Source organism: Alternaria alternata (genome assembly GCF_001642055.1).
Source record: "Alternaria alternata strain SRC1lrK2f unplaced genomic scaffold CC77scaffold_13, whole genome shotgun sequence".
NCBI classification, from domain to species: Eukaryota; Fungi; Ascomycota; class Dothideomycetes; order Pleosporales; family Pleosporaceae; genus Alternaria; species Alternaria alternata.
The window spans coordinates 55,985-71,692 of record NW_017306202.1 but is presented as its reverse complement, the minus strand read 5'-3'; the positions used below and the strand labels follow the sequence as shown (position 1 = coordinate 71,692).

The following is a 15,708-nucleotide window of genomic DNA, read 5'->3' as shown; positions in this document are numbered from 1 at the left end:
GAGATGGTCGGTGTTAAGTGTTAACGTCGAGGACAACACAGCCGATCTTACCAACCAATTTGGCCTGCCTATGCTCCATTAACGGCGAGCATTAGGATGAAGTACAAGAACATTCGTGGCCAAGTACGCTTTTTCTTTCATCTTTGTACTCGACAGAAAGATTATTTGGCCGGTGACAAGGGTTAACGTCAAGGACGACCACGCCCGCACGTACTCATCAACGGCGAGCTTCAGACCAAGGTGAGAAAACTCACGAATGTGTCAAAGAACGGCGGCGTTGATTTTCTAGGCGAAATCGACGGACGGCACAAGAGCATATCACATGTCAGAGGACGCACGACACCACATGGAGAAATTAAGATTGATATGTCCCACACTTGCCCAAACTACCCACTTCTTTTATATCCGCTCCTGCTTCTTAGAGCCTCACCATACCTAGCCAAGACAAACGGTATACACGCACCCAGGATGCTCAAACAGCCGAGCAATGTACAAGCCCACTGGGGGCCCAGTCTTCGAAACATCTGGACTGCAAAGAGGGGAAAGGTTCCACCAAGTACGTACCGCAATATGGCATTCGAGGCCATGGCACTGGCACTGTACAGTGGTCCGTACGCATCAGTAATATACATCATGCATGCCATGAAGATAAGCATATTGCCCATGCCGAAGAAGGCTTCGGCAATGGTTGGCACAATCCAATGTACACGGTAGGCTGCAGACCAGCCAAAGAGGAACAAGCCGATAGTGAGAATGGGCCCACCAGCGAATGCAAGCGGCAAGCGCTTTTCAGGCGCCAGCCGTGATGTTGCAAAGGCCGGAGCTGGCCTCTTCTCTGCAACCGCCTTCCGCACGCGAGGCAGGTAGAAAAGTTTGCTGAACGATACAATGCAAACGGTAGCTACAATGACACCGACACCCAGACTGAGGAATGTAAGACCTGTGGATATGCTATCGAACCCATACTCTGTCTCGAACACATAAGGGAAAGCGGCGAAGAAGGCGTACAGCAAGCCAAAGTTGAAAGCAGAGTACGTGTTGAATGTTGCCACAATCGGCTCCGTGAGCAGCATGTGCATGGGCCGAGTGAGAGTTTTGGTGGCATAGGTGCTGACGACCTTCGGCAACGACATGCCTTCGGTTGGTGATCTTGGGAGCGGAAGATTGCGTTTCTTCGCGCGGCGACGTAGGAGGACGGGTTTGTACGACTCACGGAAGAATGGCGCTGGTGCAATGACGAGAATGATGGTGAAGAAGAGTATCAACCATGACGTCCAGCGCCAGCCACGTGTTTGGGTTACGACAGCACCCAGGATTGGTCCTAATGCTGGGCCAAAGAATGGTGTTGCGACGTAAAGCGACATCGGACCAGAGCGCTTCTCAGGCGGCCAGATATCGCTCAACGTACCTGACCCCATACTCAGACTAGGCGCAGCGAAGAAGCCAGCCCAGAATCTCAGCACCACCAGACTCGCCATACTTTGCACGAAACCTGTGCCTAGGATGAAAAGCGCAAAGATAGGCAAGCTGATGAAGATGAGGGGTCGTCTTCCAAAAGTTTCACTAAGAGGAGCAGCGAACGGTCCACCAAAAGCTAGTCCGAGGGCATATATCGAGTATGCAAATGTCGCGATAAGTTGCGTCGAGCCCAGCTCTGTCGCTGCTTGTTCGATGGCCGGTGTGAAGACGGACGATGCGAATGTCCCCACAAGCGCAACACCGGAGATCGTGTATGTCTGATACCACTTCCTGGCTGCACTCCAGTTATGAGGGTTCAAAGGGTCGTCAGGGCCGTCCCAGTCGAGAGTCGCAGGGCGAACTTGCGATGAAGCCCCATCAGCGATTGGTGTTGCATCTTGATTTGAACACGGCTGAGGTCCTTTCTCAGGATCAGAATCTGACTTCAAGCCCACCTCAGTGGATGGCTGACGACTTCTACCAGGAAGCTTTTCGACATTGACGGGACTTGGTGGCCTTGTTGATGCTGCTGTCGTATCCGACCAGGAAACAGGTCGTGAAGCATTTGGAGTGGCCATGGCGTGAGTCTTTCACTTCACAGAGATGAGAAAATGGAGCTGGCAACAAGTCGACAGAGCTTTCGCGAGACATGAAAAAGACGAATGCGTTTGCGCCATGACTTTAATATGGCCCACCATGGTAAAACTCCGATAAGAAGACTTTCTGCACAGACAACAAGATCTGGCATGAGATGCGATTCTGCAAACTAGATTGGTAGGTCCTGGTAGTGCATCTGGACGATCCTGGCTCCGATCGTTCCAAAGATTGGCATGTTGAGCTTGTTCGGAGTTGAGAAGCGGCTGAATCTAGGGATCGGGTGAAGCTAGAGTTCGGGATCGTGCCGGCGCTGCATCTGAAGCGGGTCTGATGACGATGAACACTGCTTTCTTTTTTCATTCAACCTCAATAGTGCATACACGTCCATTGAACCCACCAAGTCGACCAGAAGTCATTGGTGCCTGTGAATGGAGAACGTGTCTCTACTCTAGTGTGAGTCTCGTGCTTTCAGGGATACTGAAGAAGCATACGAAGAGCCTCACTACTAGCGCACTTGCTCATCGATAGCCGGCGACCTGACTGTTATCGCGCGCCAATGCGATCAGAGACATAGCTCGAGATAGTGTCGCATTCAGCAACGTCTGGCAGCAATTTGATCTGCAAGCGCTCACACGCTGAACAGTTGCGCAATGCCCCGATTCGGCTGGTTTCTCCTCACCAACGTGCTCAGTGTGCTGGCGTAGAATTGCAAGATGCAAAAACGATGGAAACACAGGTAGAAACACAAATGGAGCCAGTTATATTAACCTCTGACAACGTACATCAGGGCTGGCACGATCGTTCATCCGCCCCACTTTTGCTGCGCAGCTAATTGCATGGCCGACCCAACCAATGGCCCTCAAACACCTTCTTTCTGCATAAGCTCTTCTACAACGAAGCTCTGGTAAGCGGGGATGAGTATGCGCAGCACCGTCTGAGCTACTACGTCGCCTCGATATACCTTCTTTTGGTTTGGCAGTTCGCATTCTACAAACGAGCCCAGGCAGCGCGAAACTGGCGCGGTCAGGCATAACTACGCGCTTTTTCGCGTTAGAAATGAAGTCCGTCATCACTATGCGACAGCAACAACCACTCAATTCTGGCTCAAATTTCGGCCTTCGGCATTCGTGGGAGCATTCGCAATCATGAGGAGTTTCAGCGTGTCTTCGGCTCTATCACTTGAGATCGCCCGCACTCTCCTCCCAGCAGTTTGCAAGATCCAACCACGTCGATTGTCGTCAAGCGAATGTGCGCCCTTAGCCCCCTAGTTTGATGCGACACCCCGGATTGGGATCGAAACTGCATAAGATGTCAATTTCTACGCTCTATTGACCGAGATGAATAAATCTGACACACGGTGTTGGCGATCGTCATCTTTTTGTTCATCTACGACAGCGACGCAAATCTCCGCAACGACTCCTGAGTTCAGCTGAGAGTGCGTCGAACATGCTACGCCACTACCACCTGTGGGTCTCGCCTCTCTCCACCGACGAAGAAAAGGATGAAAATCAGGGTTTGAGCAAGTTGAAAGAGAAGACGTCGTTCGATTACTAGTTGTGGCTTTCTCAGATTCCAATCGAACGTGGTTCACATGTTTTGTAGCACATCATAGAAGTATCGAGACTACACAAGAGTCGAGGGAAACGCCATCCAACACCTGACAGAGTATTGTGAGTAACGATCGTCGCATACTGTACTGCGATCGATTAGATACAGGAAGAGTGAGGCACATAACGGCCAACCGCATTGTGCGTCCAGCCTAGTGGATACAGCATATCTTGGCACACATAGCCTCACTTACAACCGCCATTCCTCCCAAACTTCAAGGTCAATCCTGACATCCTAACGCAACAAAGTTAACAATTGACAAATGGCTAAACAAAACATCTCAAGCCAAAGCGACAGAGGCGTAGACAAGAGCGCGCAACGACCGTCGTGCTTTAGCTCTTTCAGCTCTACATCGAGCATCACATTCAAAATCAGGCATAGCGTAGTGGCCTTCCAGGAAAAGATACGATCATTAGATAGTAGGTGAGTAGTTACACTGGATACATAGTGGTTATGGTTGGCCTAACATCATGCAGGCGAATACAGCAGAAGCACCAGCAGGCAGCCGTCCCCTGCTCCAAGCTCCTTACCCTCCCATTCGAAATTCGTCTTATGATATACGACTACGTTTTTACTGCACGCGATGCTACCTACTCTGATATCCGTCTTATTTCTTCCCAGAATATCTATCCAAATGTGTTCTGGAATGCCAAGATGCCACGCGGATATTATATCAAAGGTCATCCTTGTATAGGCGAGGAAATGCTCGAGTTTACAAGAGCTTCCTCAGGCTTAGCTGCTCTAAACACCGAAGGTATTGCGATTGGCAAACGACACGAGGACGTAGATATACTATATCAAGAGGCCCAGCTTGGGGTAATGGCTTTGATGTTGACCTGTCGTGCGCTGTAAGTCTTGAAACTTGTATACAGAAGAAAGAGCACTGACACTGACAGATACCACGAGATGCTTGACATTTTCTACGCGCACCGGACCTGGCAGTTCAACGACCTTGACACTCTCGTCATTGCTGCGGAACATATCCCGATGCGACATTTTAACAATATCCGCTCTCTATACCTTAACGCAAGCCACCTCCCTCGATATGCAGATTTTACAGGCTACATTTGGGGCTTACCCCGCGAGTATCAACAAAGGTTTAGACACTTGGCTCCTCCCTCAAGGTCGCTGATATCGCGCGTATCGCGTGCTATCGATACCAGATTGGTTGACACCGGAGACATTCGCAAATGGCAGGCAGTCTGTGATACAATAGCTCGGATGGAGTCGCTTAAGAAACTGCGAATAACCTTGTGTGAGCAAGCTTTCATTGTGGTATTAGAGAGCAGACGACCGAGTGTACAAATCACGAAGGAGTCATTCGTGTTCGCCCCGTTGACTGGGATTGGGAAGGGAAGAGACCTAGAGGTATTCGAGGTCAGGGTTGACTGGCCTGTCGGCGATGACGATGCGTGGTCTGAGGAAGCAGAGAAGGGGTTTAATTTGATAAGGCTTGCCGGGGAGTCGCATCCAGGACTGCAATAATCCGTGTCGCGTATGACGTCGCCTAAAGATGTGACACCTATCGTTGCCAACCTAGATAGTCGTCGGTTGCAATGCGGTATTTCTTTCCAGACCGGCATGCTGCCTTCTCGAAATGAAAGAAAGGGGATCAAATCACAAGATTATAGTGGATAAACGTTGCACTACAACGCCGAACAATGCTATTGTTTGCGCCTCGAAGAAGAAAAAGCCAAAAGAGCAGACGAGCTACATAAATGACGTGAAAATAATACACTACTACCATGACACCTCGATCCTTACACTATTGTCCTAAACTATGCACCTCTACCACATCTTTACTGGACATCGAGAAGCTGCTTCAACTGTACAATCAACTTCCACTCGTCCTGGCTAACGTCGCTCCTGAAGAACTCCTTGAGTGTATCGATACTCTTCCGGCTAATAGCAGAATACAGAATATCGTCTTCTTCCAAGTGGCGACCGTACATGGGCTGATTGTTACCCTCGATCTTGACGGCGACGGAGGGTTGACCCCTCTTGCATATTTGCATGGGTTTGTGGTCACGCTCGATAGAAGTGCTATTGAACGAATTAGTAAAGGGTGTAGTAGTAGAAGAAAAGCAAACTTACACTCTTCCTAGATTGACGATTTCCTTGGCACCAGTGACAGCGTTCTTCTTGACCGCGCAGATGGGCGTTGTCATCCTCAGAGCACCTTCAGTAACATCCACACCAATAATGATAGGATCCTTCTTGTTGAAAACAGCGACCGGCTTGAGTACGCAAGGGAAGACTGCCAGCATCTTTGACTCCTCCTTCCGCTGCTCCTCAAGCTGCTTCATGTGCGCTGTGAACTTGTCGAACAAGTGGTAGATGATGTCAGCTTCGAAAATCTTAACACCGATCTCCTCTGCATACGCTTTGGCTTCCTTGTCAACCTTGACATCGAAGCACAGCATGACGGCGTATTCTCTGGCCTTTTCTAACATGATACCGGCTCGAAGAACGTCCTTCCTGAAAACCGGACCAATGGAAATAGTAGCCACAGGAATCTTTGAGACACGCAAGAACTCGAGGAGCGCTTCGAGCGAACCCAGAGTGGATGCTTGGACAGAGACACCACGACCAGTCTTGGAAACCTTACTGAGCAAGTGTGCTAGATCGCCCATGACTTCGTCCATGAGGTCCTCCTCGTCATCGTTAGGACCGACGACAAGTAGACGCGAACCGGCGATGGCTTGGTCGAGTCCATCAGCAGCGATTTTGATACCCATGGCAGCCTTGACCTCCTTGTTGTGCACGTATTGTGACTTGACACGTAGCTCCTTCATCTCAGCCGGCGTCAATAGCGCTCGAATGTTAGTAACTATAGGTTCTGGATTACCACACAGCACTATGCGGTCGCCTTCGTGAAGAACACCGTTGGACAAGATAACATCTATAGTGGTACCGAGACCTTCGATGACCTTGACTTCAAGCACAGTACACTCAACCTCTGAAAGATACATGAGGTTGTTCGTAAGGCGCTCTTGCGTAAGCTTGACAATAAGCTTGATCATATCAGGGATACCTTCTCCGGTATGCGCTGATGTTGGGCATACGGAGACGTACTTGGACATGTTCTTGTTTCTGTTGAAGATCTCAGAGTTGAAACCTTGTTCTTGCAGTTGAGTGCGAACAAAGGTCCATCGCTCTTCAAACTCAGACTGAACGGAGGCCTTTTGAAGGCTCAGACTATCTTCGAAGCCGTTGTTGTCAATCTTCTTCCAGCCGAACAGACGATCGATCTTGTTGAGAGCAACGATGAAAGGTGTCCGTCTGTCCCTAAGAAGCTTCATGGACTCGATGGTTTGAGGTTCAAGACCGTGCATGATATCGATAACGAGGATAGCAATGTTACAGAGCGAAGAACCACGAGATCGGAGGTTGGTGAAAGACTCGTGACCGGGTGTGTCAATAACTAGGAGACCAGGGACGTTGAAAACAAAGTCGTTGTCCTTGTTAACGACGGCAACCTTCTTCTGAAGTGCCTCAACAGGGAAGTAGGTGGCACCAATCTGTTGCGTGATACCTCCAGCTTCGCCTTCTTGTACGTTGGTCTGGCGGATCTTGTCGAGCAGCTTCGTTTTACCGGTATCGACATGGCCAAGAATACAGCAAATAGGAGATCGCAAGTTGTCCTTTGATCGCGCAGCAAGAGCCTCCTCGTGAGCCTGCTTTCGTCGGTCGGCGGCGGCAGCCTTACGAGCGGCTTCGGCTCGCTGCGTGGCGGTTCCCTCTTCGTCTTCCGACGAGTCGTCCTCGCTGTCATCTTCAGAATCGGAATCTGAGCTGGCGTCCTTGGACTTGTCGGCCTTGTCTGCAACAGCCTTCTCCGCTGCCGCCTTCTCTTCCTTGGCCTTCTTCTCACTTGCCTTACGCTCTTCTTCTTCATCGGTATCGACGTCCCAACTGTCTTTAACACCGTCCAACTCGTCGGCTTGAGCCTCCCAGTCGTCGGCAGAGTCACCGTCCTCTCCCTTCTTGGCTTCAGCATCGAGCCGGGCTTTCTCTGCAGCCTCAGCTGCAGCGGCGGCTTGCTCTTCGGCCAGCTTGAGTTCTTCCATCTTCTTGGCGGCCTCCTCTGCCTCTCGAGCCTCCTTTTCTTGTTGACTCTCGGCCTGCTTCTTCTTCTTTTTCTTGCGGTCATCGTAGACTGGCTTCTTCTTCTTCTCGGCTTCGTCGGCAAGTCCGGCAACCTTTGTGCCACCTGATTCTAGGAGCTGCTGTAGGCGGAGTTCGTTCTTTGCCTTTGCTTCCTTTTGAGCCTTGGTCATGTACTTGCCCTCCTTCTTCAGCTGCTCAATCTTTTCTTTCTCCCTCTGCTTCTTGAGTGCCTTCGCTTCCTCCTTGCGCTTCTGCTCTTCAGCCTCTTGTCGCTCCAGCTCCTCTAGCCTGGCTTTCTCTTCGGCCTCAGCACGCGCCATCTCCTCTTCTCTCTTCTTGCGCTCTTCCTGTTGCTTCTGTAGGGCAGCCAGCGCAGGGTTGAGCTTCTTCTTCTTGCCTCCGGCAGCGGGAGCGGCATCTGGAGCTGGTGTAGGGGCCGAAGGCGCGGCAGAGGCAGCTGGCTTGGTCTCGGTAGGCTTCGCAGGTTCGGCTTTGGCAGGACCAGTGGCCTTCTTCTTCGCAGCCTAATACTGGTCAGTACACACTCATCCAATGGACAATGTAGTTGACGGATCCGTACCAATTCCTTCTTTCGCTGCTTTTCCTTCTCCTTCTTCTCCTTTTCCTTCTCCGCCTTGGTCTTCACACGCGGAGCATCATCAGTGGTCTTCTCCTCGACGGGTTCCTCTGTCTTGGCAGCAGCGGCACCCTTACCCTTCTTCTTGCCGTAGTTTCCAGCAAATACATCGTCGTCATCGTCGTCGAAGGTTCCTTCCTGTGGTGCTTTGCTGTCAAAGTCGCCGTTTGCATCATCAACAGGTGGGTCCTCGCCTTCGACTTCAAGATTTGCGCCCTTCTTGTTCTTCTTCTTGCCGCGCTTTGCAAGAGCAGCCATCAGACCACCGCCTGCAACATCTTCATCGGCGGCGGCAGCATCCTCAGGCTGGGGTTCTGATGTAGCGCCATCCTGAGGCGCGACAGACTCGCCGAGCTCGGCTTCCCAGTCGTCGTTCTGCGCCTTCTTGTTGCCCTTCTTTTTTGGCGGCATTTTGTATATGGTGTATTGCTACGGATGTGGTATGTGGACTCGTATGTGCAGATGTCACTAGAGGCGTGTTGTGCTAGGGCGTGGCCGGGTCGACAGTTCGCACTCGATGGGTCGCACTTGGAGTCAACTGTAGAAATCGCAAGTGGTCCAGCAGGCGGTCTCGCGCTTCACGGTGGAAGTGGCAGGAGGGAAAACTGGAGCCGAAGAAGACAGGTCCCGAATCAACCAATAAAGGCCTGGACCGTGAAAGAGTGACAGGAAAATGCGAACGCACACTGGCTTCTGCGAAATTCCGTTGGAGTTATCGATTGTTCTGTGTGGCGGCGGGCGGCGAACGGCTAGCTATGGAGGGGTATGAGGCGCTCGGACCACACATGGCGCCCATGGCTTCCTTGTCTATGCCGTTTATTAGCAACCTCTGTCCACTAACAAGGAATCAAGCATGTAGAGCAAGTTATGATGGACATCTGTCACTATGCAATTCTTCATAGCTATTCTTGCATCCTACGTCCCAGGTCTACACCCAAATTTTCCCTTCCATTGCGAAGCACACTACAGGACGACAAATACAAAGTGTGCTGCTCCGACAAATTCCAGTACGTTTAACGCCGTGCCAGAACCTCTAACTCCGACCCAATGAGAGAATGCAACGACGATATTACAATAGTAGCGATGAAAGCCACATGCAGAAGCATGGCCATGTACGTGACTGATGATGAAACGGTATCTTTATGGCAACGCGTAGAATCGTGAAGCATCGATCAAGTAGAAACTAACTGCAGCCCTTAAGGCTTAGTATAGCTGGCCGCTGATGAGTAAAGACTCGACAGCAGAGCCAATGAACTGCTTCTTGAGCGTGAGATCGCATCCAAATCTGCCGTCGTGTTAGTGTTGATCGTGTGATTATATGTGAATGAACATACCTCTGCTCTAGTTCGGCCTTGATCTGCTTCTTGGTGACGTTCATGAGATCAGACTTGGACAAGATATCCTTGATCTCGATCAAGATAGCATCGTCACTTGGCAGGTTCGCCATCTCCATGCTATCCATGCCGTAGCCACTCTGGGCAAGACTCATTCGTGAGTGATTGTCGTAGCGTGGGAGGTTGAGGTGCGACATGGGGCGGGATGGTGGCATGCCTCCATACTCTGAGCCAGCGACGGATGCGCTTCCAAACGGCTTCCTGGTAGCGTAGGTGTAACCTGAAACCTCCGAGCGGTCGTCACGGATGGTGTGCTGCTCCCACATCTCTGCTTGGTACTCCTCCCACCTCTTCTTAGGGATGCTGGCAGGGTCAAACTTGCCTTCGTCCGTGACAACAATCTTCTGGCCCTTTTCACCTGTAACAACACGAGTGTTACCCCAGGAGAAGTCGTCCATGTACCAGAAAGAGTACAGAGGTAGACCAAAGGCGAAAACGGGTGTTGCGAAGATGTAGATAATCATCCAACCAATCATCTCCCACTTGCGTCGAATAATGAAGATGATAGCCTGTAGACCATAGATGGCACCAAGAAGAATGAACGCCGTGATAGGGACGACGTCAGGCGACCACACCAGTGTGTAGATGAGATAACCAATGTAAACAACGATGACAGGCTGTACGACCGTTGAAAGCAAATCCATGAAGACGATGAAGCGCATACTGAAACAACAGAAACCACAAAGCTGGGTAAGCGGGATAAGTTCGATCAGGTTGTGAACAGTAGAGTTGATCCAGCGACGACGTTGAGACATGAAGACGGACCAGCTGTCAGGCGCCACGGTCCAAGCATGTGCTCGCATTGTGTACTTTGTCTTGTACTTGGAGTGGAATTTGAGAAGGAGCGTGGTCAAGAAACGATCCTCTCCCAGATGCAACAGGTTCTTCGTATGTAGAGTGTCGACCCGAATCTCTTGGTAGGCTTCAACGACTTCCTTGCTGACGAACAGTGGCTTTCCAGACTCGGCAGCGCGAATGCGGTACATGGTGAAACAACCAGGAAGACAAGTGACTGAGCCGAACAGACTCTCGAAAGCCTTGGTCAAGTTGTGGGAAATGAAGTATTCGTACACTTGCATCATCGTGACGAAAGAGGATTTGGCGTTGGTGAGGGCAGTTTCACCACAAATGGCAAGTAGGCGAGTATCGTGAAGGAAGGCTGCGACAAATCGAGTGGCGGCGTCAGGTGCAACCTCGGTATCAGCATCAATTTGCAGAAGGAATTCGTAGAAGGTAGGGTTGACTCCAATGATGTTCCGAATCTGATGATGCATCTCGAGCTCAAGCGGAGTCATGGGGAGGTTGTAGTGCACACGGTTCAAGAACCGCATGAGGATAATCTGCGAGTCACGCTTTCCACGGTTGCCAGGCTTGGAGACTTCCGAAGGCTTTCCGATCTTGACCACGACCAGGAAAGGCACGATGTGACCATGTACCTCGTACAGACCAGAGTAACATTTGCCCATGTTGTGTTGACGTTGTCCTTCGCCCAAACTCTCGAAGCTGAGTGGCTCGGGATCGGTAGCCTCGGGGACACCCAGAATGTCGAGAACGATACGAGGGGTGGGCTTGTCGTTGCCTTGACCGATAATCATGCCATCGCAGACAATGACAAGTAGTTTGCGCTTGTCATCATACTTCATCCTAGCGGCGGAATCGATAGCACGACGAAGGGATTCTTCGTCTTCAGTGTATGCGGGAACGGTGCAGATGATGAACTTGTCAATGTTTTCCGGATCTGTCTTTCGGCTGAACTGAAGAGCCGCAAGAAACTTGAAACCGATGACACTGACTAGCATAATAGAAATCGCAAGAAGGAAGTACTTGGCAAACAAGCACTTGGCCGAGTTTCTGGTGTCGACATCGCCGACATAGAAGAGATTGTTCATGCAGGTCTCCATGTTCGCTTTTGTTGTAGCGTCCAAGTTGAGATTCTGCCAGTACTTGGTAATGTCTTTACCAGCCTGAACTCGGAAGATGTCCACAACGTCTCGTGACATGAAGTCGGTATCGATGTTTCCTGTATCGTTGGGTTCCTCACCAATCGGGAACTTGAGTTCGCGACCACCTGGAATGTAATCCGTGAAATCGTATACGCGGCCATTCATGTAGGCAATCGAGTTACCTTTGTTTCCAAGCGTTTTCAGATATTCAGGGCTGTATCCAACTCGACCTTTCATGTAGTTGGCTTTGAGGAACATTTGCTGCTCAAACCACCAGTCGGGACGAGAATCGTTGGTGAAAGACCGGAAGTCATGGTATTGCGCGTTGAGATCGGTGGTACTGATGAGATTGTTCACGGATGAGTCGGTGTAGTTGGAGTTCTTGTAGTTCAGTTGAACGGCGTCGTTGATCCCCTTTCCGTCCTTGCCTAAGCACAGAGCAGAGACTTGCACAGGGAACAGATTGGTCGCATCCTTTCCTGCGTACTTCTCCAGATTCTTCTGTGGGACAATGCTGGGGTAATGGTGTGGAATGAACTCTCCCAAGTCGTAGACGATACCCCGGATGGCAACGTAAGCTTCGTTTCCATCCTTACCGTCGAAGGAAGTCAGTTCAGCAGAAGAATAAACATGTTGTTTCGGGCAGATGACAGCGGGAAACCCAATCATGAGGAAGATGACAAACGCACAGCTCCACCAAATGATCATGTTGATGGCTAACTTCTCTCGCCATGCCATCCGCACGTCTTTGCGCTTGATGCGTCCAATGTATCGGATAGCAAAATCGGGAATGAGCCATGTCATGACGTAGACAATGAACACCCATCTCTTTCGACTGCTGGAAGTGGGAATGGTTTCGACTTCTTGTAGTTTTGCATCAGCTGCTTTCTCGTCGTCAATGGCTTTGGGCTGTTCCAAGCCATGGAACATGTCGCCATTGGTGATGCCAGACGGCGCTTCTGAGCGAGCGTCAATATCACGCTGACCGAAATAGTTGCCGCTCTTGTCGTCATAGTATGCGCCAGGCGAGGGCGAAAGAAGGCCGGTTCGGACGTCACCAAACGATCGACCAGCTTCGGGAGTAAGCAGATTGTCGTTGGAATCAGCAGGTCCACGGGCATAAGGAGCGAGGTTCGATACATTGGCAATCTCGAGCCAGCACTTCTCACTTAAGAAGACACCAGTGGCACCAACACGAACTTCGTTCTCTCGCCACGGCTTTTGATCAAGGACCATCTCAGCCTTTTCTTTGTCGCTACCAACAATGGCAAGGTCAGTTTGAGCAAGTCCGAGGAACTCCGCGAAAGGCATGAAAATGCTGTAATCAGCAACCCGGAGACGTTGACTGATCTCTGCGATACCGAGAGCCTGAACCTGTTGACGAACGCACTTGCTGTCGAACTGATTTGCAATCCTTCTGTCATTGGGTTTCAAGCAGAAGACAAAGTAAGCGTTGGCTTTCCGCATTGTCGATTCAATGGTCCTCAAGGAACTGATGAACTGACCCGCAGCACCAGTCTGCTTCTGGGACTCTCCAGGCTTCTTGGAGCCAGAGATGTTGCTTTCAGCATCACTGATGGCCTCTTCGTCGAATACATTCAGTTGACGTCCAAATCGTCCCGTCTTGTCAGCCTTCCGCTTTGCCAGACTAGGTTGACGCGTGGGTTTGGAGCTAACGGTGGCTTGAACAATAGCTGACTTCTCTTTGGGATGTGACATTTTCTGAAGAGCCTCTTGTCCAAAGAGTTGTTGAACGAACGGAGCCTGCGCAGACTTGAGTAGGTGCATCATGTCACCAGAGATAAGCTCTGCGTTCTCTTCCAACAGCCCCTCGACGCTGTAGTCAATGTCACCTGTGAAATGGCGAATTGTGAAGGTTGGCGAAGTGTTAGGCGTGGGGAAGTTGCTGCCGGGTTGTACGACAGTAAGACTACCAGGTACGATAGCCTGGTGCTTGCCGTCGAAACGCTTACGAATAGCCTCAAGGAATTGCATATCGGTCTTGCCACGGCGCATCTGATCATCGAGGATGCTCAAAAGGCCATTGCCTGGCTTCATGAGACCCGTCTTCACGGCGGTGTTGTCGTAGAAAGCCATAGGTGGCAGAGAGATCTCCTCGGCTTCCAGCTCTTGGATTTGCCGTTGGAAAAAGCTCTCTTGACAGAAAGAGATGAGAGACTCGTTCGCAGTGTTATTGAGCAGTTGGTCGAGTGATGATCCGGTGGCTGCAAAGTTGGCGAATCCGGGGAAGTCGACCATTGAAACGGTGTTGGAAATCTGCTCAGACGGCACCGAGATCCTAGAATTCATCTGCTCCATGACCCATGTTACAAGAAGTGAGTAGAGAGAGCGGGCGAGCTCATCCGCATTGGCTCGTGCACCCTTGGGATCCAACATGACAGTGACGCGCTCGCGGTAAAGTGTCTTGGACTTGTATCGCAAGCTTTGCTCTAGATCGGACATGGCGACACCCAAAAACTGAGCAATGGGTACTAGAGACTCCTTGTTCTTGACAACGGTGATAGACTCACCACCCTCGTGAGAGTAACCACCGCTCTCATCGGGCGCAGGGGTAGTGTTTTGACCCATCTCAAACTCGAGCTGACCAATGTGCATGATGGTAGCCATAATCTCGCATATGCCTGCAATGCTTTCCTTGCCAAACTCAAGCCTGCGCAGAGCGGCCTTGAAATCAGCGAAGCCCTTGGTGTCGTCGATACCCACCTTGAGCTGTGTGGGGTGTCCGAGATAGCGCCATCTCTTGTTGGAACCGAGCGAGGTACGGTTGCCGCCATTACCGTCTCCGCCTACTGCGTCAAGGAAGAGATGCTTCTTTTCATTGAGACTGGTGCCGGCGAGGAGGTAGTAGAGAACGTGGTAGGTGCGCTCTCCAGTGGGAACGGAAGCGATGCGGCTGCGCTCGAGGCGGTGGGCGAGGAACTGAGCGCCCAGAAGAGTGGCGTTGTTTGCGGTAGTGGTATTATACTGGAGCTCTAATAAGAGACCGGATTTGGAGGCTTGCGGGGTAGTGAGGGACTTGGTAGTGGTGAAGGCATCAAAAACAAAGTTGGCGTGTTCGATCTTCTTGGACAGGGGTGTAGAGGAAAAGGACATGAAGGACCTCAGCATATGTCCACGGATAGTCGTCTTTCCAGCGCCGGACTCGCCACTGTCGCATGTTAGAGGGGTGGTTTAGATGCCAGTCTTGCAAACACTCACAGAAAGACGATGGCCTGGTCCTCAGAACGATGTCCAAGACGCGTGTAGGCTCGGAGGGAGAGATCCTCGGCGGCCTGGTGGGCACTTCCCTCCTTGCCGCCGTCGACACCCAGGCTGGCATCTGTGCATGTGTTGATGGCGACAATTCCCTGGGACGAGAGGGAGGCGATGGGAAGATGTGCGTGGTAGCGGCTGGCAAGGGCAGAAGTCAAGCCCGTGTCGTTCTGCTGGTGCTGGGGCAGCGATGGCAGCGAGGGGTTCTGCAGCGGATTGGAAGCCATGATGGGCAGCCGCGTCCCCGTGGGAGCGAGTGAGGGACTGGAGAGTCAGGCAGGAGCAACGCCGTGTCGAATGGCAACTGCTCGTCGAATGGTTGTCTCTTGCTGGTGTTGCGTCCGGAGGGCTACTCAGAATGCAGACAGAACAAGAAAAACACGCCGCGGAAATAATTACTATCAGCGAGTGTGGTAAAGGGTGTACAAACGAAGGTAAAGGATGTTCAAAGCCGTTGACTTGCAGTGCAAAGGGGCCGGTACAGTATGCTGGCTGCTCTGGACGGAGCGCTGGAGAGCATGGGGCTACGATGCTTCTAGCTCAGCTTCGCCCGCCGCCGCACCAGCCGCCTTTTGGCGTGTGTTGACTGGGAGACCCAGCGATCACGAAAAGGGGGCGCAAAAATAGAATAGAATACGCTGAACTGCCCTATTGCCTCACATCTCCATTGCGGCTCCACTCGTCTGCT

At 51.3% G+C, this 15,708-nt stretch overlaps 4 protein-coding genes across 4 annotated transcripts; 1 reads left to right on the top strand and 3 right to left on the bottom strand.

Moving 5' to 3' along the window:
• Positions 1 to 118: 118 nt before the first annotated feature.
• Positions 119 to 2,400, bottom strand: CC77DRAFT_150101 (MFS general substrate transporter). The gene has a single exon (XM_018530305.1). It carries the CDS (start codon positions 2,034 to 2,036, stop codon positions 387 to 389), a length of 1,650 nt encoding a protein of 549 aa, XP_018384602.1. The 5' UTR covers positions 2,037 to 2,400; the 3' UTR covers positions 119 to 386.
• Positions 2,401 to 3,925: 1,525 nt separating this feature from the next.
• CC77DRAFT_1095706 (hypothetical protein) lies at positions 3,926 to 5,148 on the top strand (the record flags this gene model as incomplete). Its single annotated transcript, XM_018529806.1, has 3 exons — positions 3,926 to 4,086; positions 4,140 to 4,511; positions 4,560 to 5,148. The coding sequence occupies 3 exons, from the start codon at positions 3,926 to 3,928 to the stop codon at positions 5,146 to 5,148; spliced, it is 1,122 nt and encodes a 373-aa protein (XP_018384601.1).
• On the bottom strand, positions 5,140 to 9,130 carry CC77DRAFT_991188 (hypothetical protein). Its single transcript, XM_018536342.1, has 3 exons — positions 8,354 to 9,130; positions 5,758 to 8,297; positions 5,140 to 5,706 (listed from the first exon to the last, which is right to left on the bottom strand). Exons 1-3 carry the CDS (start codon positions 8,819 to 8,821, stop codon positions 5,463 to 5,465), a joined length of 3,252 nt encoding a protein of 1,083 aa, XP_018384600.1. The 5' UTR covers positions 8,822 to 9,130; the 3' UTR covers positions 5,140 to 5,462.
• A 483-nt stretch (positions 9,131 to 9,613) lies between these two features.
• On the bottom strand, positions 9,614 to 15,247 carry CC77DRAFT_1062346 (hypothetical protein; the record flags this gene model as incomplete). The annotated part of the gene is made up of 3 exons (XM_018528511.1): positions 9,614 to 9,695; positions 9,745 to 14,916; positions 14,967 to 15,247. The coding sequence occupies 3 exons, from the start codon at positions 15,245 to 15,247 to the stop codon at positions 9,614 to 9,616; spliced, it is 5,535 nt and encodes a 1,844-aa protein (XP_018384599.1).
• Between the last annotated feature and the right edge of the window lie 461 nt (positions 15,248 to 15,708).